General features: G+C 38.0%; 4 protein-coding genes across 10 annotated transcripts in view; 2 read left to right on the top strand and 2 right to left on the bottom strand.

The window, feature by feature from the left end:
• The window catches only part of LOC129773126 (fructose-bisphosphate aldolase-like), a 609,238-nt gene extending 587,490 nt beyond the window's left edge, over nucleotides 1-21,748 (bottom strand). The window contains exon 1 of the mRNA XM_055776691.1: nucleotides 21,741-21,748. The gene's annotated coding sequence lies outside the window, so the exon portion shown is untranslated. The remainder of the gene's footprint in view (nucleotides 1-21,740) is intronic.
• LOC129773136 (uncharacterized) overlaps nucleotides 1-25,281 on the bottom strand; it is a 245,130-nt gene that overhangs the window by 137,603 nt on the left and 82,246 nt on the right. The gene's annotated exons all lie outside the window — the stretch shown is intronic.
• Nucleotides 7,709-8,909, top strand: LOC129773134 (hatching enzyme 1.2-like). The gene is made up of 5 exons (XM_055776703.1): nucleotides 7,709-7,862; nucleotides 7,925-8,113; nucleotides 8,173-8,490; nucleotides 8,555-8,697; nucleotides 8,770-8,909. Exons 1-5 carry the CDS (start codon nucleotides 7,718-7,720, stop codon nucleotides 8,866-8,868), a joined length of 894 nt encoding a protein of 297 aa, XP_055632678.1. The 5' UTR covers nucleotides 7,709-7,717; the 3' UTR covers nucleotides 8,869-8,909.
• LOC129773131 (hatching enzyme 1.2-like) lies at nucleotides 13,966-15,403 on the top strand. The gene is made up of 5 exons (XM_055776700.1): nucleotides 13,966-14,118; nucleotides 14,181-14,369; nucleotides 14,429-14,746; nucleotides 14,811-14,953; nucleotides 15,017-15,403. The coding sequence occupies exons 1-5, from the start codon at nucleotides 13,974-13,976 to the stop codon at nucleotides 15,116-15,118; spliced, it is 897 nt and encodes a 298-aa protein (XP_055632675.1). The 5' UTR covers nucleotides 13,966-13,973; the 3' UTR covers nucleotides 15,119-15,403.

Below are 25,281 nucleotides of genomic sequence, written 5' to 3'. Positions count from 1 at the left end.
CCGGGATTCCGGGATTTCCGGGATGGACACCCTTTAGGGTGTCTTGTTTAGTCTAATCCGGATTTAGTTGTGGACGATCAGTTTATAAGAAACAATGCCTGAATACTTCCATAACAAATATGTGGGCAATCAAATCAAATCAATCAAATCTGCAGGGTTTTGAACAAATCTAACAAAAGAATATCTTTTACGTTCCGTTCATTAATTATGTTGCGCAGAAAATGGCCATATGACCATTCTACACTCTGTCCATCTTCTATAAGACCAAGTGATGATCTTGCTGCTCTGTGTGATTGTAAACAAACAATGAATGAATATTCTAATTGTTATGTCTACCTTCAATATAAAACATTGTTACAGTGTAGTTGGAGCTGGACTCTGTTCGTAACGCAGGTAACGCCTGCGCCGACTGATAAATGTCAGTGACATTTGACAATAAAGTCAGTTCTATATTCGACCAACAACAAGACCACAAATGTATTCGTTTCAGCTCCCGAAAACCTTTTTATATTTCTAACACTAATGTATTGGTATTGGTGGCTATCATACACTGCGTGATTTTCATTTGTGTGTGTGCAAGCGCTGGGTGCAAAGAAATGTTCAAGTATTTTTCAAGTGTCAAGTTTGTATAAGACCAGTTACATATCCGTTGTTTTAGTTGTTTTGATCGATGAATCTGGAAAACGCCGAAGGGAAACGTGCCCACGGAGAGAGAAGAAAAACAAATCCATGTTTTTCACTAAGAAAATGTTGATACCAGAGAAATTGCTCTCGTCGGATTGGACGATCTCAACAAGTAGTGCTAAATTATTTGACGAACCCTCAAGGATACGTTAAGAAGAAGAGAACTCCGCGTGAATCTAAGCTCTCTGACCGGGATAAGCGGTATTAGTTAGAACAGCTTCGAATATCTCAAAATTGCTTATGCAAATAAAGCAATCTTTGAATTTAAATGTTTCCCGGGAGACAATTCGTCAAGTTTTGATAAAAAGCCCTTACATAAAGAGAGCTTAAAAGGTTAAAACTCCTAATCTTACACAATCTTACATCGGAAGACGTCTGAGTTTTGACAAAGCTCACATGAATTGGCAGTGGGGCATGGTATGTTGTGATGTATAGGTTATCTTCACTGACGAGAAAAAGTTCAATTCGGATGGTCCTTGTGGTTTCAACGGGTACTGGCGTGATTTACGTAAGAAGTTACAGTATTCTTCGACCAGGAATTTTGGTGGAGACTCGTACATGAGTGGGCGCCATACAAATGAAACACAAATTTCTGCATAACTCGAGAACTAATTAATCAAATTAAGGCATATTTGGCATGTGGAGGTTTTAGGGGGCACGAAATGTTTCTATGGTGGTTCGACACACCTACTCCCTCTTTAAGGGCATGGGGGCTGCCATACAAATGAAACACGAACTTCTGCATCACTCGGGAACTTATCAAGCAAATGGAGCCAAATTTAGAATGTGAAGGCTTTTGGGTACGAAAATTTTTTCGATGATGGTATGACACCCCTTCTTCCTCTGGATAGAAGAGGGGATCCTATAAAAATAATGCACATATTTCAACTAAACGTATTCCAACCAAACATGACAATTAAAAATTTTCGGAAAACTCTGGAGGAAAATGGGAAAATTCGAAAAATTCAATTCGCATGGTGTTCTATAATTAAATATTGATACCGCAAACATTAAATGGACTAATAACATTTAATGTTTGCGGTAACGAAATTGATCTTTGTTCGAAAGTGGAAATGGATTTTAATGTGATAAAATACACTCCTATATCGTCTTCTATCTATATAAATAAAAATGGATCGCCAAATGTGGGTAGATTAGAAGATCAATCAATGAACAGTTCTGCGATTGGACCCATGAACGTGCGCTTAGTAAGAAAACGTGGATGTGATAACGAAAAATAATTTTTGTGCGGGAAGAAGTTTGCCGGGTCAGCTAGTTAATGAATGAAAAAATAGCATTTCAAAAACAGTGTTCAAAATCTTACTGAAAAAATATAAACGTTTATAACTCAAAGCATGGTCTCTTCGATATTTTAAAAATATTATTCGATATTTAAAAAAAATTATTATATTTATAAGAAAACCCTTCCAATTTTCCAGAGTTTGAGGTATCTTGGTGCCATGTATTTTGGAGATAGATATTTGTTTTTTTTTATAAAATTATGAAATATCAATATTCTGCGAAATCCTAACCATTTATGAAAAGCAATGTGAAAATTATTCATTGAATATATTTGAATCGAAACTCGATTTTAGATGAAAAACTATTTACAACGTTTTATCCTAGGACTAAAGGGTGTGTCACATCAAATTGCATCACGGAAAAAACGCAGTAGAAATTTAATTTTTAGGAATTATATCTTCAGCTTTCGTTTATAATCAGATAAGAGTGTATAGATCACGTTGGCCATGCTTCACTGTCAATTTTTCGTAAATTTGGAAAAATGTCTTCGAACGAAAAAGAGCGTCGTGAATTAATACTGTGCACTCATTTCGAGAATCCGGAGTTGTCACATCGGGACATCGGTAAGATGCTGGGAATCGTCCAATCCACGGTCAGCAGAGTACTAAAACGATACTTCGAGAACCTAACCATCGACCGGAAGGTGAAGAACGGCAAAAATGGATGTTCCGTCAGTGAAAAAGATCACAAGCGCGTAGTTAAGCAGTTTAGACGTGATCCGAGAAGTTCGGTCCGGGATGTCGCCAATAAGCTGAATTTGTCAAGTTCATTCGTCCAGCGGACCAAGCAGCGGGAGGGCCTGCGTACATACAAGGTTCAGAAGGCTCCTAACCGCGACGAAAGGCAAAACATGGTGGGGAAGACGCGAGCCCGGAAGCCGTACACCGAAATGCTGACGAAGCCGCATTGCCTGGTAATGGACGACGAAACCTACGTCAAAGCGGACTTTCGTCAGCTGCCGCGCCTGTTGTTCTTCTCCGCAGAGGACAAATTCAGCGTTCCGGAGGAGATTCGCAAGCAGAAACTATCCAAGTTTGCCAAAAAGTACATGGTGTGGCAAGCGATCTGCTCTTGCGGAAAGCGGAGCGCCCCCTTCGTGATGACCGGCACGGTAAACGGGCAGGTTTACCTTAATGAGTGCCTACCGAAGCGCTTACTACCACTATTGAAGCAGCACGAGGGCCCAACCATCTTCTGGCCGGATCTCGCTTCGTGCCACTATTCAAAGGACGTGTTGGAGTGGTACGAAGCCAACGGGGTCACCTTCGTGCCAAAGGAAATGAACCCGCCCAACGCGCCGGAGCTTAGACCAATAGAGAAATATTGGGCGATTATGAAGCAGGCCCTCCGGAAGAACCCAAAAGTTGTCAAATCGGAGGCGGACTTCAAGAGAAAATGGATTTCTGTTAAAAAAAAAACTACAACCTGACGTTGTACAGAACCTTATGGACGGGGTAAAGAGGAAGGTGCAAGCATACGGGCTTGGGCTCTAAGAATGAATAAAAAGAAAATGCCAAAAGTTGTTTAATAGTTTTTATTTTACTGTCTAAAATTTTCAAAAGGATCGGTCTACTGGGCGAATTTCTACAGCGTTTTTTCCGTGATGCAATTTGATGTCACACACCCTTTAACCGTTATTGAGTTATAACCAATTTTATATAATTTTAATAATTCATTCATTCATTCATTCATTTATTTGTGAGGCTCAATTGCTACATCAAACCTTGTTAATTCAAAAGGGTTTTCTATTAAAAAAGTTTTTGGAAATATCGTGAGCGATATGTTTTGAATTATAAACATTTTTAATATTAAAATGAATTTTTGAGTCAGATTTTTTACGGTTTATTTAAAATATTATTTTTTCCTAAATAATTCATTCATTTCTCAGCAATATTGCCGCATATCATATTTGCAGATATCAGAATTTGTAATGTTTTCTTGCAAACAAGGTCGATGATTCTGGATACACCTTTATAAAACATCAGTCGCAATCAAAATTGATCATCTGATGACAAAAGTTATGATTTTAGGTAGCTGCTACCATTCGTATGGGAAGAGGTGATAAAATGAACACCCAAAGAGATATACCCTTTAAACTGCTGGGTAGGGTTTAATGTATGAGGGTCGTTCAAAAAATAAGTTTCAGTGCCTCAGAAATCGAGGAAAAATAAAGTTAGGACAAAAACAAGGTGATTTTCGTAATCTACGTTTTATTTTCTATTTTTCTACATAATTGCCGTAATGCGAAGTGCGTAGCGTCCAATTTTTTGAAGTACGATGTAACTACGTCATGAAATTTTTCAGTGTTATCGAATCGTTGACCGCCGAACGCCTGTTTCATCACCGGGAATAAGTGATAGTAGTAGGGGCGAGGTCTGGGAAGTAAGAAGGATGCTCGAACACAGTCCATTTGAATTTTTTCAGTTGCTCTTAAGTTACGCGAGCAGAATGGGACCGCGCATTATCGTGGATGAGGAACACTCCTTTCGTCAATAAACCTGGCTTTTTGTTCTTAATCGGTTCAAAATCTCACAAGAGTACGTCAAAATTTGTTTGTTAAAATTTGTTATGCTATATATTACAATCCCCTGGTGTGTAAACGGTTTAAATTGATGAAAACTAGGAGCATTTCCATTCTCCCATACATTTGTTTTGCTGATTTGTGAGCTTCCCTACCCATGCCGTCAATAACGACCCACTTATCGACTATTAACAAAGGGGATATATAAGAAGATGAAGAAGAAGGGGAATATTTGCCTGGAGCATAGATATTGGATCTCGGCACTCAGTATCGTTCTAGATACAAAGCAATGAACATCGCTTGTTCTTCCTTGTTTTGCGTCATCACATGTCTTCGTTTCGGATTGAGCTATTTACTCGCTGATGTCTCTAGCATTGCAATCTTCACATCAAACTGACACCATTCCATTAGGGTTCTGAGCTACACAATGGTGTGGGGAATCATCAAACTAGGCTATCATTGGCTCACCAAGAAAATAATTGTAAAACTATCTCCACCAAGGATGACAGCTAAGCTAATCGAGACCGGAAATATTGATAGAAAGGGCTTCTGTCTAGAAGAGCGCAAAGCGGAGATAAGTGTGCGTATATTTAGTTGCTTCAAGTCAGCAATATAGGGCTTTGTGTGCGCACGTGCGTGCTTCATAACCCATACATAAAAATAGTACAGCTTCGCTACACCGAAAACCCATTTGTATCTGCTCCCGTGTGCATTGGCGTTGGTGCATGCGATGTAACAATCACATATTTTTGATGCTATGATGGACGATTGTTTGGTGGTGCAAATTATGCAGCCGTGATGATAAATATAAACAAGGAGGGGAGATAGCGAGGAGGAAATATTTGCGCTAGGGAATGAGTGATGAATTTCTGCTGAGGCAAATATTCTGTCTTTTCCATTACTCCAAGCAGTTAACATCGCTTGCTTTCCATTGTCATAAGAGCTTCATTAGTGCCTTTGACATTGCATCAATGCATCAAACTGACGCTATGGCGAAGCAGCCATTAAGTTTGTGCGCCAAATAATTATTTGGGGAATACCAAACTAGACCATCGTGAATGTCGGGCTGGAAAGTTATGAGTTATTTGAATTAGCGTACCAATCGCAAAACTGCCTTCAACTAGGATTGCACTTGCGCTAATCTTGATCATAATGAAGCAATGCTACTCTTTTCGAGGTTATTGAAATTAACAGAAAGAGTTCATTTCGTCTATTAAGTCACTAAAAAAACAAATGTCGTTCTGGAATTTTGCATGTTATTTGGTTTCGCTTGCCAGTAGCAAAACTTTCTCCATTAAGGATGAGGAAGTAATGCAAGTTTTTTCGAGACCAGTAATATGACCAGAAGCATTTCTTTTAAGAATAGCGCGAAATGATAATGAACTGATTCCACAATAAAAAAATCCATTCTACTAAACAGTTATTTCTAAAATTTCCCAGCATTTATAAACTAATTTAAACTAATATCCGGAGTTATTAACAAGCGACTTGGCAAAAATAACAGCGTAGTTCTACGTCAACAATGCGGTCATGTCTTGGACACAACCTCCTATATTTTTATTCTGGATCAATGAACGACAAGGTCAGTTTGGTGCGTTTCCACTGGGGTTCACTATGCTATAAACATGATGGCATTTTTCTATTAAAAATTTATCGAAATGCTAGTTATCAATTAGCTATACCTTCAATATTACAAGTTTAGGTTATTTTTGATTGAAACTTAACACGTTGAGCCCCGCGTCGGTTCATAGGAGCCGACATTGAGCTTTTTATTTTTTGGGAGCAGGAACCGACACTGATATTGTGAAAATGCTCTTGATGCGGGTTGAGGTCAAAAAAGTCCTGCGGTATTTCCGCGAGGTGTCGTTGTAAGCGCGTAGTTCTAGTTGTATTCATTATATCGAGTCATACTATAGCTTGTTGGAACGGTATTTTTGCGCGCTATAATATAGTCCTTGACAGTGTTTTGTTTGGTTAGGTCGTTCGTGAGTTATAGTGTCGCAAATATGGAGAAAAATAAAGAGAAAATCCGACATATTTTACAGTACTACTATGACAAAGGCAAAAATGCATCTCAAGCTGCCAATAAAATTTGTGCAGTTTATGGACCCGATACAGTTTCCATTTCCACCGCACAACGATGGTTTCAACGTTTTCGTTCTGGTGTAGAGGTCGTCGAAGATGCGTGAATCGCTGCTGAATCGCAACAAAATCGACCCATGTCTGAAGCGGATGGTGACTGGCGATAAAAAGTGGGTCACTTACGACAACGTGAAGCGCAAACGGTCGTGGTCGAAGCCCGCTGAAGCGGCTCAGACGGTGGCCCAGCCCTCATTAACGGCCAGGAAGGTTCTGCTGTGTGTTTGGTGGGATTGTCAAGGAATAATCTATTATGAGCTGCTTCCCTATGGCCAAACGCTCAATTCGGACCTGTACTGCCAACAACTGGACCGCTTGAAGGTAGCACTCATGAAGAAGATAAACAGAGGCCGCATTGTCTTCCATCATGACAACGTCAGGCCACACACTTCTTTGGTGACGCGCCAGAAGCTCCGGGAGCTCGGATGGGAAGTTCTTTTGCATCCGCCGTATAGTCCAGACCTTGCACCAAGTGACTACCACCTGTTTTTGTCCATGGCGAACGAGCTAGGTAGTCAGAAGTTAGCCATAAAAGAGGCCTGTGAAAATTGGCTATCCGAGTTTTTTGCCAATAAGGAAGCGAGCTTCTATAACAGGGGTATTATGAAGTTGGCATCTCGTTGGGAACAAGTCATCGAACAAAACGGCGCATATTTGACTTAAAACAGATGATTGTAACTAATTTTAAGAACAAATGAAAATTCAAAAAAATACCGCAGGACTTTTTTGACAGCCTAATATGTTTTATGTTTATCCTGCTAATAATAATTGACCATCGAGCCTGCATTTGTTCAAACAAGTGACGAAACAGCCAGAAGTGTTGAAAGTCACTATAATGGAGAAAAAAAATTGTTCAAACAAACGGAAAATTGTTGGCCATTATGGTTTAGTACATGACTCGTTTTTACGTCATTTGAAAGGCCATTGACGTCAATTGCAGATATTTTGTGGAAAAAACACAAAATCGAAAACAAGTGTCCTGATTCTGATTTCGATGAATTACACCGTTTATTTAGATTTCATTATAAATTGTTCCCCTAAATTATCGGTGAGTACAGTTGTCTTACAGCGATGAACGGAATAACTTACTTGGTCGCGATCTGTGTACTACTATGTGTAGTATGTGACGGTCGGAGGTCGGATTTCAGACTCAAAATTCCTCGCGGTCATAAACGTGGTGATAAACACTTTGCTATTCGACCCTTCAAGGAAGTTGGTTCGTGAAGAAAAGTGGCGATACATGGTTGTATAACTGATAGATGATATAATTATTTTCAGGAGAACGTCTTCGCAAACACAACCCAAAGAAAGACAAATCTTATCCATTCGAGCAGGGTTATGGCTACTATCATCAATTTGATATTATGCTCCGGCCGGATGTGGAACAGAATGCGATTTTACCTGGTTACCAAAACTCCAATAGATGGACCAACGCGATTATCCCCTATAAATATATTGGAAACTTCAGTACGGTTTGACATGAGATATTATATTTTCAAGTTAGTAAATTTCACCATTATTTTCAGCTGCTGCACATAAGACCATTATAGAAACTGCTATGAAGTATCTTATGCGGGATACATGTGTTAAATTTGTGGAGCACACTAATGAACCTTTTTATACATCAATCGATAGTGCTCCTAGTGGATGTTGGTCCTACGTAGGAATGATTTGGAATAATGACTATAACAAGGTTAACCTAGAGATTCCCGGCTGCATTGACACTGGAACTGCGTCACATGAACTTATGCATGCTATGGGTTTCCATCACGAGCATGTTCGACCAGATCGTGACGACTGGATATCCATCAACCGTAGTGCCTTGCATCCGTTTTACAACACTGGTAAGAATTGAATGTAAAAAAATTGCTCGAACTTCATTATTTGTCTTGTTTTCGTTTCCTCCAGATTCATTTTATGATTCCGCATATCTGAAAAGACCGTGGAATATAACTGAGCTGTATGGTCAAGATTACAACTATACCAGTGTGATGCATTATTCGGCTTGGGCTGCAGCTGCTAGCAGTGCTTACCCGGTCCTCATTCCTAAGGTAGGTCTGGGTTTACATTCTTATGATGCTGTATCTAATATTTGTAATTTTTTAAATTTTTTTCGTTCACAGAAACCATGGACTGGTAGACTTGGCAACAACACAGGTCCATCGGCTATCGATACTAAAGTTATAAACTATATGTATTGCAACTCGACTATGAAGTATTGAACAGTAAAAATGTCACAATGAAATATCAATAAAAGAATTACAACCCAGTTATTTCAAATGTTTCTCTGAAAACAGAAAGAAAAGATATTAAATTTTTGGAAGATGGTAATCACAGCATTATATTAAATAGATTAATATTCGGTATTAATTGAAATTCCCCAATACTTTTTTTCAGTATAGAACTGTTGGCGCATAATAGTGATACTTTTCAATTACCTGAGGGTGGGTTTAGACTAGTGATATATTCATGTGAAGAAATATGATGAGATTTATAGAAATCGCATCAACCGTTTACACTAGCGTGAACTTCTATAATGAATATATTCATATTTTCGATGAATTTATTCACCTGAAGTAGAACAGCATCCAACTTTAGTGATTTCTCACCAGTGAGAAATTCACAAGCGTTTACATATGCTGAATTTATTCAAGTTATATATACCTCGAATAAGTGTATCATATTTATTCTCACCCGTTTACACCTATTTTCACGTGAATAAATCCATCTATAGCTATAGATCTCCCTGAAGTAAACCCACCATAAACAATATTCTAGTCTAGCAATTTGAGAAAAATCAAAATTTTTTTCCTTCATATTTCTGTAGTTTAAGCATTCAAGAAATTATCCTAGAAAGGACATATCGGAAATCATATAATTTATAGAGCTCGAGTAATTTTAGTGATGCGATTTCTAACCTGGTACGGCGATAACAATGAACTTCAAACGCGTGTTTCTCGAAACCATTTTTTTCAAACTGGTGTACACGATATCTTAAGTTCTACTGAACCGATTCATGTCGAATTAATATGAATACAATCTGCAGGCATCTCTCTATCGCACGAATCTCTAAAAATAGTATTTTTTAAATTACACTATTTTTTAAAAAAATCGGGAAACGTAAGACAAAACGTTTTAAGCCGCATTATGTTTTTCAAACAGTCGCCATTTTGTCAAAAACTTTTTTTTTCTACTTGTCCGAGGTTCATGCGATAGCTATTTTTTTGTATCAGATAGTTAGAAGAACTGGAATCGTGTCCGCCGTGGCACAACTTTTTTTTAACCCCCTCACTTTATCAGCTTTTAACTATTCTAGTCATGAATATTTTTTCTCCATTTAAGTTTTGTTTTATTGTTAAAAGATAGATGAACAAATAATGTTATGATGGATGGTAAAAATATTCTTTGTTTTATTTCTATGGAGCTCGGAAAAACGTCCGAAATTCGTGTCTCTACACTAGAATACCCCCTTAAGGGGTTTTGATTCATTTTATATGATTGATTACTTCAAACAACCTTTACATAACCGCCATCGATAATTGTCTTAGTGAAAATTTCAGCATAGGACAACTTACAAATGATGGGACAGAACATGAGCATGAGTGAATGCAACTATTGGTCTAGAAAAATTATGATGATCCTTTTTTCCAGGAAGAATATTTCATTGGGAAAAGATAACGCAATCCACCTAGTGTCGAGTTCGACTCCTAGTTCGGAAATCCGAAACAGTAAAACAAATGGATAATAAATGTAATCATAACAAATGTATACTTTTACTATACAATAACCGATCCCTGGTAGAGAGTTCATCCAGTATATCTCATTAAATTGCATCGAACAACTATTGTCACAATGGATAGAGTAGAGTAGTTTCTGTTTCCAAGTCTATAACTAAACAAAGCTTATTAAACTCGATCAAATTTGAATCAGTCAGGCAACGCTGTCATTTTCACATTATTTGAAGTACATATCATAAGAGCACCCAAAGAGTCTCGAGGTGATTTGGACATACGGGGTGATCTCGAGAAGTACGGCTCAACTTGATTTTTTTATAATGTCTTTTTATTTTTGAACCGTATGTAGCTAATGTAAAAAAATATTGGTAAAATTTGACAGGAGGAGGGAAACGGTGGCATTAATACATAAGTTTTTCGATCCTGGTTTTAAGGTTCTTTATTCGTTAATAAAACAAACTTACATGTATTGCTCAGTGAAAATCTGTTCGTTTACAGAAGAGGAACCATTTGTCGCAGCGAAACTGTAAGTTTGATAACAATAAATGAAATAAATTGCATTTAAATTTTTGCAATGGGCACGTTTCTGTGGGGTGAATTATTCATAAAGGTTTCTTTGGTCTAAATGATTCCAATACCAGTACCATTCCAGTACTTTTGGACAGTATTTTTTTCCGAAAAAGGCATTTCAAAACATTTGAACTACTGGACCGATTCAGACGGTCGACATATAGAATTGAAGCGAATGAGCTAGTTCTTCCAAGAAATATTACTCTTGGAAAAACCGGATTTCTAATAAATAATTTTTCGTGAAAGCAGCATTTTTTTACATAACATATCAGAAATCAGAGGGGCGTTTTTTATCGTTTTTAAGTTATGATTTTTCAAAATCTCTCTCTGATTAATTTTTTTCTTATTTTCTTTCTGTTTTTTTTTAATATAACGCTGATCACAATACATTAAACGTGAAAATAATCATTCAAATCCGTTGATCCATTCTCGAGTCAAAGCTTCACATATGGACACAATTTTTTTTTTAAGTTATATAGATTTGTTATTCAATATAGGGAGGGTTTCGATCTTAAACGTTTCATGCACATCACATGAAAATGAAATACAATGTAGTATAGTACCTAAACCAAGCGGAAGCACCTGAACCAAGCTTCGGGTTACTACATGTATGAAGACATACTTCCAAGAAACTAAAAAAGTATTATGTAGAAGTTGGTCCTTAGAACTTAGGAAACGGTCTCAATACAAGTGATCTTGAACAGATATTTTGTCATCCGAGTTTCGCCGACAGAATTGGAAGAAGTCAATCAGTAATATCATATAAAACACAGAAATAGCTTGAAAAATTATAAAGCGAGACAAAAGCAACAATTTTCAAGCACTTTAAGTTATTAAAGATCAACTAAAAATCAAGAATCTGGGTGCCACTTGAACTGATGTCGTGAAATGTCAGAAGAAATTTTGTCTGAAGTGCTTATTGGGCTCCATTTACAGAACGAATGGCCCGACTCCTTGCATTGATCTTTTTCTCCATTAATTGTTGCGATAGCTCTCCCTGGGATGCCCTTTACCCTATGACAGCGGACGGTTTTTTTGCGAACGCCATTCTCAATAGCTTCGAGAAGTAGATTTAAAAAAAAGCTCTGAGAGTACATCTATCTATGTTGTATCGATAAACGTTATAAGAAAAAAAATCTTTCCGAAATTCCGTTATCCGGGAGCAAATTGATCATCGTGGTGAAATTGATCAAACGTATTACTGAAAACAACTGATGCGATTGACCTGAACCGAATCCCATCATGCGACATATGGAACATCTTGGTTCGTCAAAACAATCTCAATGGTGAACATTTCAAGGGGTTTCGATTACCTTAGAGTAACCCGGATAGTCTACGGATGGCCTGTAGATCAATTTTTAGATCGAGTTGTGGAAAGACACGACCACACCTTAGGGTGGGTTAACCGTTAGCGAACGAATGCCGCCATACTCGCGACATTGCAAATATTCAAAAACAAATCGAATGCCGCCATACATGCGGCATTCCGTTATATTTCAGGAATTCTGTTAGGTTATGCCTTTTTTATGCATGCAACGTGATCTGGAGCATTCATTTCCGAGCATTCAGTGCACATACATATAGCAAATTCGTTTTGTTCAGTGTCAACCCCAGTTCCAACCTCACTGCTGTCAAAACGTTTTTTATTCACTCAGTTTCAACCTAGTTTCGCACTAGGTTCTACCCGAAAGCTGTTGGGTTCGCATTCTGGTTAACCAATACAACTATACTGAACTGTTATGTTCCGAGTATTGTAAAGCACTTAATTTCTTAAAAATCCGTCGACCAACTGATCATCTTTCTAGAAAAATGCGCTCGTTCGTTAAAGGTTAAGTCAGGTTTTTATATCATCAAACCCTTCAATTATCATTCCAATAACCGCAGGTGATGAAATCTATGAAGTCCTATACATTTCAAAACATTGATTGATCAATTTCACCTCTAAGCGTTTTTTAAAAATTTTGCGCTAGGAATTTTTCAAATTAACGCATGAGGATTTTTTTACAAAACTTTCCATAACCTTTTGTGACCTTAGAACCAGTACTGATTCTCAAAATAGTTGAGTGTAAATTTAACAAAAAAAAAAATCGGGAATATTCAGTTTTTGTCTGAAAATCATGATCAATTATCTTCCGGTTTACGGTACAACGTCATGCTGACCACTAAGCCATGGGGATTTCACCTCATGAGCGACACAAAAATACCTATATCCTTCAGGAACCAGCATCACAGCAAAAGATATAGTCGACGGCAGATTTAAAAAAAATCTTCATGTATAAATATTCCCATCGCACTTCTAGGTGAATTAACACTGTTTTCGTAACTCAAATAATCATTGAAGACACCTACTTCAATTATTTGACAACATTACTTATTTGACAACATAAATTATCATGAAATTATTGACAAATTCATTTTTATATATAATTCTTAATAGAAAGTAATATTCACTACTTCGACCCATTGTCATCGCCTCTAAGGGGTGAGATTGGATCAACTATCATTTAATCGCACTTCAGTGAAAAATCAATACAATTCGAGAACTACCTTTTTTCCCCCACTCTCACCACAAAGGGGTTAAAAAAGCAAAAAAGTCTTATTTGGTACCCTATACAATGTTTTCCATATAGCTGCTTATTTGGAAAGTAATGCAAGATTATTGGACGCATTTTACAACAGTCGTCGAATGGAAATAACAATAACAAAGAAAAAAGATCGAATTGAGGTAAAAACAAAACCTGCCACTTGTTTGTCTTATAAATAACAATGAACCATCTAACTTGCAGTTGTTCAAACGAACAGAAAATTGATTGCCATTGTGTTTGGCTACATGACTCGTTTTTGACGTCATTAGTAGGCATTCATTCGAAACACCATTGACGTCAATTGCAGATATTTTGTGGAAAAAACACAAAATCGAAAACAAGTGTCCTGATTCTGATTTTGATGAATTACACCGTTTATTTAGATTTCATTATAAATTGTTCCCCTAAATTATCGGTGAATACAGTTGTCTTACAGCGATGAACGGAATAACTTACTTGGTCGCGATCTGTGTACTACTATGTGTAGTATGTGACGGTCGGAGGTCGGATTTCAGACTCAAAATTCCTCGCGGTCATAAACGTGGTGATAAACACTTTGCTATTCGACCCTTCAAGGAAGTTGGTTCGTGAAGAAAAGTGGCGATACATGGTTGTATAACTGATAGATGATATAATTATTTTCAGGAGAACGTCTTCGCAAACACAACCCAAAGAAAGACAAATCTTATCCATTCGAGCAGGGTTATGGCTACTATCATCAATTTGATATTATGCTCCGGCCGGATGTGGAACAGAATGCGATTTTACCTGGTTACCAAAACTCCAATAGATGGACCAACGCGATTATCCCCTATAAATATATTGGAAACTTCAGTACGGTTTGACATGAGATATTATATTTTCAAGTTAGTAAATTTCACCATTATTTTCAGCTGCTGCACATAAGACCATTATAGAAACTGCTATGAAGTATCTTATGCGGGATACATGTGTTAAATTTGTGGAGCACACTAATGAACCTTTTTATACATCAATCGATAGTGCTCCTAGTGGATGTTGGTCCTACGTAGGAATGATTTGGAATAATGACTATAACAAGGTTAACCTAGAGATTCCCGGCTGCATTGACACTGGAACTGCGTCACATGAACTTATGCATGCTATGGGTTTCCATCACGAGCATGTTCGACCAGATCGTGACGACTGGATATCCATCAACCGTAGTGCCTTGCATCCGTTTTACAACACTGGTAAGAATTGAATGTAAAAAAATTGCTCGAACTTCATTATTTGTCTTGTTTTCGTTTCCTCCAGATTCATTTTATGATTCCGCATATCTGAAAAGACCGTGGAATATAACTGAGCTGTATGGTCAAGATTACAACTATACCAGTGTGATGCATTATTCGGCTTGGGCTGCAGCTGCTAGCAGTGCTTACCCGGTCCTCATTCCTAAGGTAGGTCTGGGTTTACATTCTTAAGATGCTGTATCTAATATTTGTAATTTTTTTCGTTCACAGAAACCATGGACTGGTAGACTTGGCAACAACACAGGTCCATCGGCTATCGATACTAAAGTTATAAACTATATGTATTGCAACTCGACTATGAAGTACTATTGAACAGAAAAACAAACATAATGATATATTATGAACGAATGGCAAACCACATAATTGATTCAATGAAAAAGGGAAATAAATTGTAGCATCGTTTTGATTACCTACAGAATTATTGAAAGTAATTTTGAGCAAAAAAGGTCCACAATTATATAAATTAACACATTAGTACTATTAATAAAACATCAGAACGTTTGTCCATTATTGGTAAACTCTGATTTTAATCAGCTGAAAACTGAAGCCTTGCGACTCCTGGTGTGCGTTGAAAATATAATAACTTTAAGTTGGAAACACTTTTTGATTCATGTGTCATTTTCAAAGCTGTCGTTTGTTTTATGTTCAGTTTAATTTGTTATCTTGTCATCATTAGAAGGGCTACTGAACAATGCCATCAAATTCCGAAGATTTTAAACGAAAGCCATGGTCCAATTCAAAAAATTCATTGCGCTCGCGGCGCAATGGTCGACTTTTTCGTCCATCAATAGCGCATCTCACCGAAGAGAGCACCACGTTCCTTCACCGAATCAATAATTGTATACGAATCACCAAACTCCTTTTGCTCACTTGTGTGAGATTCTATTTCAATGAAAACACTGCCATCAATATGCCTGTCACAAGGTTGTCAACGCAATAAATTCTCTTCACGTTTCCGACCGCTACAGGCAGTCAAATCTATAGGGACAGCATCTATAATACACCGAAAGGAAAAAGAACCTGGACAACCCGCGGACTTATTGTGACTGACGATTTCGATTTAACACGTTCGTCGCCCCGTCTCCCAGATATGGGTGACACTTTTTTCGTTCAAATTGACCATATTATTTTTATGATTATAACATACTTTTTTTAATTTACAGTACGGATGGTTTGAGCTGCAGTTTTTTGTCAAACTCATATAATATAACTTTGGTGTTATTGTTGAAAATTTGTCTTCAAATTAAAAAAAACGAATTATAAGATCATGAACGTTGTCTACAAACTAAGGTTAATCTTCATTTAATAACTTATTCGCTAGTTGGGCCCCGCAAGAAACTCAAAAACGACGCGTTGAGTGACGAACGTGTTAATGCGCAGCGTTAGTTTATGCTTCTGATTGTATCACTGATTCGTTCTATGATAAAATTTAAATGTACCGTACTGAAATACATGTACAATAATGAAAACTCCTGTCTAGGAAACATTTACCATCTCTACTCCATTTGATGTCCTATTATGCGGCTCACTTTCAGTAGCGTTGTTATTAGCACTCTACGCTCGAAACAGTGGCAATGAGTAATCACTGGCCTCAGATTACGATGATGAGAACCATTTTGGACTCCGGTGCCAAGCATGTTACATTACTAATTTAGCTAGCCGAACCGGTGGCATACAAGCTTTTACCGGGCTTCCAGATCCTGAACCGTTCCATAAACGTTCATGATTGTACACCATATACGTGTTTGCAGCACTTTAAATAACATCCCGCGAAGCGCACTCTCCCTCGAAAGCCTTTCATTCAATGTTGTAACCCCCATAGGTTGCACCTCACAGCCGACCAAGCGAGCGTCAGATAAATTCGTGATGTGTACAGAGCTTTCGCGGACTTGGTGGATGCAAATGGAAGTTTTGATTAAATCCGCGTGTGTTTCTCTTCTGCTGAATATCACTTTACTACGCATAACACAAGCTGGCAGTGGGGAACACATACACCGATGTGCCCAGTTTGCCCCATGCAAAGAACATCTGTAGGCACTACCCCCGTCGAACCTCCGTTGCGGGAATTTAATTCTTATTAATTCAAATCGCCCACGGGGATGCTGTACCGGGAAACATGGAAGCGGCAACAAAAGCATATCAAATCACGGCATAAAATTGGAGGTAAATATTGTTTATCTCGTGCTGTGCACATGGCCCGCAGGTGCTGAAGTTTGCGCGGCCATAAAAGAATTTACCGTCGACTGCAGCAGCAGTGCCATGTTTGGGGCATAGTCGGTCCGGGCGCGGCCGCCAGGCAGACCGAACGCGAGCAGAACTGCTTACTCTCGCGAAAATATGATGCTGCAGATATTTGTAAATGCTGCATAGAATGCTCAACACAGGTTTGTGATTCATGCTTTCGGGTCTGTGGTACGAGTGTTCTGTGTGAAGAATGACATTGATACCTGAATTTGATATTTAGCGTCATTCAACATAACATGTTGTAACATTTACTTAGGTGAATAATGCGAACACATGTTTATAATAATAATAAAAAATAGTTTGAGCATGTCGAGACATTACATTCCATAGTTGCTCACTGTGATTCGTTGACTAGAAATGTGTCTTGTCGTGATGTACAACATTAGATATGCGAAAACAGGAAAATATAGCGACGGTCACCATACATGTCAACTTGGTTTGCCCGAATTGAACGAACAGCATACCAAATTGACCACATCAGCACCAGTTGTGTATGAAAAAAGTGTCTACAGTACTCGTTCGCCAATTACCGAATTACACTTAGGGGAAAGTCGGGAAAGACGGACACAGTAGGAGAGACGGACACCCCTTTATAATTGATAAATTACATTTTTTAAATTTTAATGATGTACAAACTTGCCATACGGTGTATCAATATCTTTGACACTTACTGTGTACACCTAGCTGGCTTTCTGTTAAAATTGTAAATAAAAACAAAAAAGGAACCTACAAAGAGCAGCTCGATGTAAATTTTCGTCTGCGTAAAATAAGATTCTCATTGTTATCGAGTAATTATTTAGGTTATTTTTCGTTACGTGAATGTTTCACCATCTCTTCTCTTCAAGATTATCGAATCAACGTTGAAGTTTTCTCATTTTTACTCCAAAAATATTGACGAAAATAAAATACTAATCAAGTCGGGTAAAACGGACACTTCACCGAAAAAAAACAGACATTTTGGTTTAGAAAACAATTTGGGTATTTCCTTTCCTATATGCTCATTAACTACGTTTGCAGGTGCAACCACATACGATGGACGAATCAGCAGAGCGCTTATTAAAATGTAATCCGAATTTGTCATTCCGAATTCCGGAAACTATTTTAGACAAGAAAAAATGAGAAAAATTTCAAGCTCTTCTAGGTGATTTTAGTCTAGTTTTATTGTTAGATTATCTTTAAGGCATATTTGAAGATCTCCAAAACTTAACGAGTACATAAACGTGAATTTTCAGTTAGTGTCCATCTTTCCAACCCCAAATGTCCGTCTTTCCCGACTTAATCTTATTTTTTTTTTTCGAAGATGCCGGACACATAAATTTTTTAAAATTCTGCCTCATAGACAATTTTATCATAAAAAGAGACCTAGACTATCCATTTGTGATGAGATAGCTATATATATTTTGTGAAATTCAGGAAAAAAAATCAACATTCATGACTACCGGGACTGTAAACGGGCAGATCTACCTCAAGAAGTGTCTAGAGAAGCGTCCGCTCCCTACGTTGAAACACCACGACGGCCCTACGATCTTCTGGCCGGATTTACGAGATGTTTCAGATGTCCGAGATGGAGGGTACATCGATCGATTTGTCGATTTACGATTTCGTTTCATGATAACCTGTACCTGTATTATAGTAAGGATCTGCATAGGTCATGTTATTGAAGACAAAAAGTTTATGAGTTTAAGATCGCTGGTTCAATGTATGAGAAGGCATTATTCTTTGTCGCTAGTAGTCCTAGATAGAGGTTCGATTAGTGGCAATCAAAGAAAGACTGTGCAGGTTGGTAATCGGCAGAACGGAACTTTACAGTGGGTATCATAAATCGCCCATTACTGATATCATTATCAATCTATCATTATCAAATTATCGACCTACTAATGTTTTCCACTGTTGTCCGTATCCTGAACCATCTAAACTTCACAGCCCACCATAGTCTCCGATCTTTGAGAAATCGTAACTCAAAAACGAAAAAAATCTCTGATATCGAGATATATTATGTAAAAAATCCTCAGCTTTCGAGAAAAAATATAAAAAAATATAGCGCCCTCTAGTCCAAAACCAACAATAAAGAATAATTACAATCAATAACTACGAAAATAAAATCCATTTAATTTGCAAATTCAATATCTTCTATCTATATATATAATAATGGATTTCTGTCTGTCTGTCTGTCTGATTCTTATGGACTCGGAAACTACTGAACTGATCAACATGAAAATTGGTATGTAGGGGTTTTTGGGGCCGGGGAAGGTTTTCGTGATAGTTTGAGACCCCTCCCCCCTCTCTAAGGGGGGGCTGCCATACAAATTAAACACAAATTTCTGCATTACTCTAGAATTAATCAAACAAATGAAACGAAATTTGGCATATGGAGGTTTTAGGGTGCAATAAATGTTTCAATAAATGACTCTCCTCCCCCTCTCTAAGGGGGGGGGGGCTGCCATACAAATGAAACTCAAATTTCTGCATTACTCGGGAATCAATCAAGCAAATGAAATTAAATTTGGCATATGGAGGTTTTAGGGTGCAATAAATGTTTCTATGGTGGTTAGACTTTCCTCCCCCCCTCTCTAAGAGGGGGGGGGGGCTGCCATACAAATGAAACTCAAATTTCTGCATTACTGGAGAATTAATCAAGCAAATGCATTTATTACTGAGTTTTTTGATTCTATGGTGGTTAGATACTCCTCCCCCTCTCTTAGGTGGGGCCGCCATAAAAATGAAACTCAAATTTCTGCATAAGTCGAGAATAAATGAAGCAAATGAAACCAAATTTGGCATGTGTAGGTTTAAAGGTACAATAAATGTTTTTTCGGTGGTTAGACACTCCACCACCCTCTCTAAGGGGGAGCTGCCATACAAATGTGCATTATTCGAAAACTAATCAAGCAAAGCTAAATTTATCATGCGAATGTTTCAGGGGGCACGAAACGTTTTCATGGTGAATAGACACTCCTCCCCTCTCTCTGAGGGGAGCGGGGACTGCCATAGAAATGAAGCATACATTTCTGCATAATTCAAGAATTAACCAAGCAAACTAACCCAAATTTGGCATGTGGAGGTTTTAGGGGGCAAGAAATTTTTCTAAAGTCGTTCTACACTCCTCCCACCTTTCTGAGGAGGGAGGGGGGGGACTGTCATGGAAATAAAACACAAAATTCTGCATAACTCGAGAACTAATCAAGCACAATTTGGGATGTGAGGGTTTTTGGTTATGAGGAATGTTTCTATGATGGTATGACACCCGTCCCTCCTCTGGAATGGAGAGGGGGTCCCATAAAAATATTACACATATTTCAACCAAAAATCAAAATTGAAAATTTTCGGAAAACTATAAAGGAAAAAGGGAAAATTCGGAAAATTAAATTCCCATATGTTCTACGCACGATGAAATGCACTCCTATATCTTCTTCTATCTATACCAATAAATAAGTATCGCCGGATGTGTTGATAAGAGCAGAGCTCGAGGAAGGAATTGTCCGATTTAGGGCTGTCTTTATTCTATCATAATTTCTGTATAAAACATTTATTCCAGGTAACGGAGGAACATGTTATTTGCAATTGGTTGAAAAATGTTGAACGAGAATTGTGTCTGAAAATAGTCCGATATTATAATGATGAGTTTCGTTAGAAATACTAGGAATCTCATAGTGAAAGGTAAATTCAATGGGGTCGATTAGAAGATCAATCAATGAACAGTTCTGCGATTGGACCCATGAATTTGCTCATAGTAAAAAAACGTGAATGTTTGAAGGTATTGATAAAAAACAAATTTTGGGCGGGACGAAGTTTGCAGGGTCAGCTAGTTATTTGATAAATGGCTAGCTCATTGGCTCTAATTTGATATATCGATCATCTAAATCGGTTGAGTGATTCAATAGTTATGAATTTTTGAAAAAAGTCATTTTTGGGAATGAGTGGAAAATGGATTTTTCGGGCCACCCTAAAATGAAAATTGTCACCCTAATAAAAAAATTAAAAAATACGGGTGTAATGTTTTGCGATATAGAACAAAATTACCACTTTTGACGAAAATCTGAGAACCACTTTATCGGTTTGGCATGGAATTGTTGATATGTTATTTGACTTCTAAAGCGCCCACCTTAGCTAGAGAGTTCGCTTTTTCATTCCCTGGAATGAAAGGGAACCCATGATAAGGTAATCTTGAAAATTTCTCCAACCAAAACCCTCATTAGTTGCCTTATTATCGATAGCAAATAAAATGAGCGTTTATCAAGTATCATCGAACGGATATCCTCTATTGAGACTTCCTGAAAAGATAAAATAATGATCGATGGGCAATGTTTCAATGATCCCTAGAGCATAATGTATCGCATCTAGCTTTGCAACATTCACAAAACAACGATCTCCGAGTTTGAAAGAGGCACTGGAATTTTCATTGTAGTAACCGAAGCCAGTGGACCCGTTTATGAGCGAAACGTCAGTGAAGAATACTTCATCAGATCTAACTTCACGATATTTGGCCGAAAAGATCGGCGGAATTAAATCGGAACCTGGATGATCTGAGGTTCAATGGATTTCTTAATGCATGGATAGATTAAAAATGACAGAGAAATTGTAAAAGTACGGTAGGCAAACTTGGTTGGATATGTCTGATGAAGAATAGACTTTCTTGGGTATGGTACTCATGGTATAAAGACATGCAACTTGTCTGAGAGCAAGATATTCGAAGTCACCAAAACTTGTCTAAGGAATCATTCGGAGAAGAGTTCATTTACCAATTGAACACATTTAAGCATTACGTGAGTGTTTGGATTTCATGGGGTGTCAAACAAAAAATTCCAATCCCGGAATAATCTTTGACCCATCGATAATTGAAGTACTAAAAGCATAATGCACTGACAAAAGAGATTTAATTTGATAAAAATAAAAGAAATCAACAAACGATGAAAAATGTCTTTCGTGTGGATTTGTGTAACATTACAGAGGTTGAACATGAAAAAGTTCTGATACTTAAATCTTGTAAAAACACTTTTTTTTATTTGGCAGGAAAACATATTTTCTCTCGAGCTCCTACTCGTTGCTCACAGCTCCATTATTCTTCTTCAGTTTGCCCTTCACAATCGACCTGCATACCTCAATCGGCCCAAAGTATCCCACTCCTTGAGAAAAACAGTGACACGATTGTAGTTCTACCAAACCGAATCAGAAAAGGCAACCAACCTTATGCTGCTCCAGAGAGGAAGCAAATTCTTTTGGAGGAACACTTTTGGATATTTTTTTTTTTTTTTTTTGATAATATTCCTATATATTCCTGTCAGGTAATTTGTTTTTTTTTAAATCGTCTTGCTGTATGTTTTATCATTAATAACGATACAATGATGTGAATCAGAAAATTCTAGTTCAGTTTCATTGGTCGTTTCCAGATTTACTTCACGTCATGGTTCGGTACAACTTGTGTCTTGTCTACTTGAAGAAAATCTGACTTATTGAAATTGAACATACATTGTCCATTTTTTTTATCCCATCTGTTAATTTTATTATTTTTACGCATAAAAGTATTTCTATCTTATCAATACACATTTCTAACTACTACACAGTAGCCAATTAAGCGTAAGAGTATTTTTATCTTATCGATACATATGTCTCCTTTTTCGGTGTAAGAATATTCCTATTGTTCGAATGTTCTCAGTTGGGCCATACAGAGCGGGGGCCCATTGAGGGCCCTGAGTTAAGGGCTCATGATCGTTCGCTCAGTAACGGACAGGCAAACAAATAGGATAAGAATACAGTGTCAATTGTTGAAAAAAATAGTGGACCGTAATAGGCTGTTCGGCGAAGCGTTGTACGGCTTTCGTGTCAACTTTGCGCATGCATCTCTTGATTCTTCCAATCACTGTTTGCAATTCGTGGTTACCGAGTTATTCTTGTACACCAAGGAGCTCAAAATCCCGAAGAAATCTTCGATTGGGCGACACTGAGGCAAGGAACGAAATCCTTTTCCGTTCACAATTTTGGCTGGTCATAGTGGAGGACTCGCTTGCGAGAAGTTGTTGGAGATTTTAGGATTTGGTAAACAGCCGAAGCTGCAACATTTTCGTATTCGAAATGTTGTATCGTATACTTTTTGGATAGCTTCCTTTTTGCTTCTTGTTTCGACGGCATTTTGAGCAAAACTGAGTAAGCGTAAACGAAACAAAAAATACTAGCAGACAGGGGAGAGAGCTACCACATACAGGCTGTTCAAGAAGTTCGAATACAACTTTTCATCGTTGTGTAGGTGCGCACCATGTGCATTCTGTGTATTGGTATTGGTGCAAGCTAGCCTCATATATAAGCTATCCGAAGCGCACGGTGTCGACTTGCTGTCATTTGTTGTTTCTTTACCGCGCACGATGAGGGAGTTCCGCGACGAAGTAGTAAAGTTGTTTGCGAGAGATGAGCGACCCGGCGACATATTCCGGCGGTTGAAATCCCACGGGGTGAAGCGGAATTTTATCAATACCACCAATGAGGTACATATAGAGGTGGAGCAGTAGGCGAAGTGTATCTGTATTGGCAAGCAAAATATCGTGTCGTAATTATTTGCATTCAATATGGAATGTATATGGAAGAAACAAAACAATGTTGAGAGTACTCACGGTTGCATGCTTATTTGAGCAAAAATTCTCAAGAAATCATTCAACTGGTTGTTTTTTAACAGATGACAATGGTATCTTGGCATATTTCGAATATTCATGGGGTAAAAAGGTCCAGAGAGCAGTCGTATGCTTAGTTCTTGAAAGCAGTAACATTTTCGGTGAAGTTTTGATTAATTGGCGATTATTATCTCACAACATACACACCGACACTGAGAGCCTTCGAAACATTAACGGTAAAATAATGAAACTTCGTTTGTTTCTATGAACGTGGGGGAGTGAAAATGCCACATGGAAATATCACTTTTATCCGTCTTTTTCGACGGGGTTTCACAAATATTCACTCCACGCTGTCACATTAGTCTCACATTCAGCGGGAGCTCTACAAAAATGTACGTTTTTAATTGATAAATTACTTCCTGAAAATAGCATTTTTGCATGAATGCGGTGGACAATCAAAGATAAACACAACGACTGACGTCACTATTTGCGAAATAGTTATGGCAGCGCATGCTATGTCGCTCGAAACTCGACCATCTTCATTACCTTTTTTCCAGGACATTGCAATACCACCATCAGTCGGTACCGGAAGATGGGCTCTGCCAAGGACCGTGCGAGATCCACGTTCGGCGAGGACACCAGCAGTCATCAAGGAGGTGAGAGAGCAGGTTCGTCAAAAAATAAACCGTTCGATCCGGAAGCCCGCAGCTGACCTGGATGTGTCGATCGGGACAAGAAAAGTAAGGTTCACGGGGTAACGAAGGTTCCAACGAAGAAGAGGCTGGACAGAGCCAAACTGATACTTTCGCGTCACGCAGAGTTATGTTTGTTCTTTGAACAAACGAGTTTTTAAAAAACACTTTATTATTCACTTTTCTTAAAGTCAAATACTTAAACCTCACTGCACCGATCTACACGCGAAAAAGAGATTGAGCCACATGGCGCTAACTCTTTTATAGCCTAAAAATGCTGATTATTAGTTTTAGCTATCAACTCGTTCATTGGCGCGAAACGTGGCGTGATGCGCCTGTTGCTTTTCCTGACGGCTTCCCCCTGGGATGAAAGTCGTCCTCGGCTTTCTGTTTTCTGGATTTATGCTTGCGGTACCATAGTGATCTTCGGGCGAGTTTGTCTGTTAGGTTCCGATGGTTCTTCCGGGTTCTGATGACTTTGAAGTTCCTCTAGATGCGACATTGATGATCTCGATGGGAGTCTATTCCAGATCCAAAATGATAGAGCTACGATGAAAATAATTGTTATTGTTGAACCGAATCCAAACGATGTCCACCCAAAGAGTTCGAGTTTCCATTGGATGTTATCTGTCCTTAGATTGATGTGTTTGATATGACCACGTTGTTCCAGATGTAACTTCTGTAAGTATTCTATAGGGAATTTGTTTGTAATCGTAGTAAAATTTACCGTCAATCCCGTTGTTGGAACGAATGATGCCAGTTGAACTTCTTTATTAATGTTGGAGTACATTTCGTCGTTGATAAAAAGTGTGCAGTTTGAAAACTGTACGAGGAAAGATCCCTTAAGTTTTCTATGATTCAATGAGCAGTTCGATGTTATTGATATTTCCGCGTCATTGATAATCACGTTTGAGTCATCGACTCGTTTGATAATACCATT

This window comes from Toxorhynchites rutilus, chromosome 3 (assembly GCF_029784135.1).
Source record: "Toxorhynchites rutilus septentrionalis strain SRP chromosome 3, ASM2978413v1, whole genome shotgun sequence".
NCBI lineage: Eukaryota > Metazoa > Arthropoda > Insecta > Diptera > Culicidae > Toxorhynchites > Toxorhynchites rutilus.
This window is presented reverse-complemented; position numbering and strand designations above follow the sequence as displayed.

Bases quoted from the DNA above. Each gene is read 5' to 3' on its own strand.
- LOC129773134 (XM_055776703.1), top strand. From the start codon at position 7,718: ATGAACGGAATAACTTACTTGGTCGCGATCTGTGTACTACTATGTGTA. The intron at 8,491-8,554 runs GTAAGAATTGAA...CGTTTCCTCCAG, and splicing joins GCATCCGTTTTACAACACTG to ATTCATTTTATGATTCCGCA. The intron at 8,698-8,769 runs GTAGGTCTGGGT...TTTCGTTCACAG, and splicing joins ACCCGGTCCTCATTCCTAAG to AAACCATGGACTGGTAGACT.
- LOC129773131 (XM_055776700.1), top strand. From the start codon at position 13,974: ATGAACGGAATAACTTACTTGGTCGCGATCTGTGTACTACTATGTGTA. The intron at 14,119-14,180 runs GTTCGTGAAGAA...AATTATTTTCAG, and splicing joins TCGACCCTTCAAGGAAGTTG to GAGAACGTCTTCGCAAACAC. The intron at 14,370-14,428 runs GTACGGTTTGAC...CATTATTTTCAG, and splicing joins TAAATATATTGGAAACTTCA to CTGCTGCACATAAGACCATT.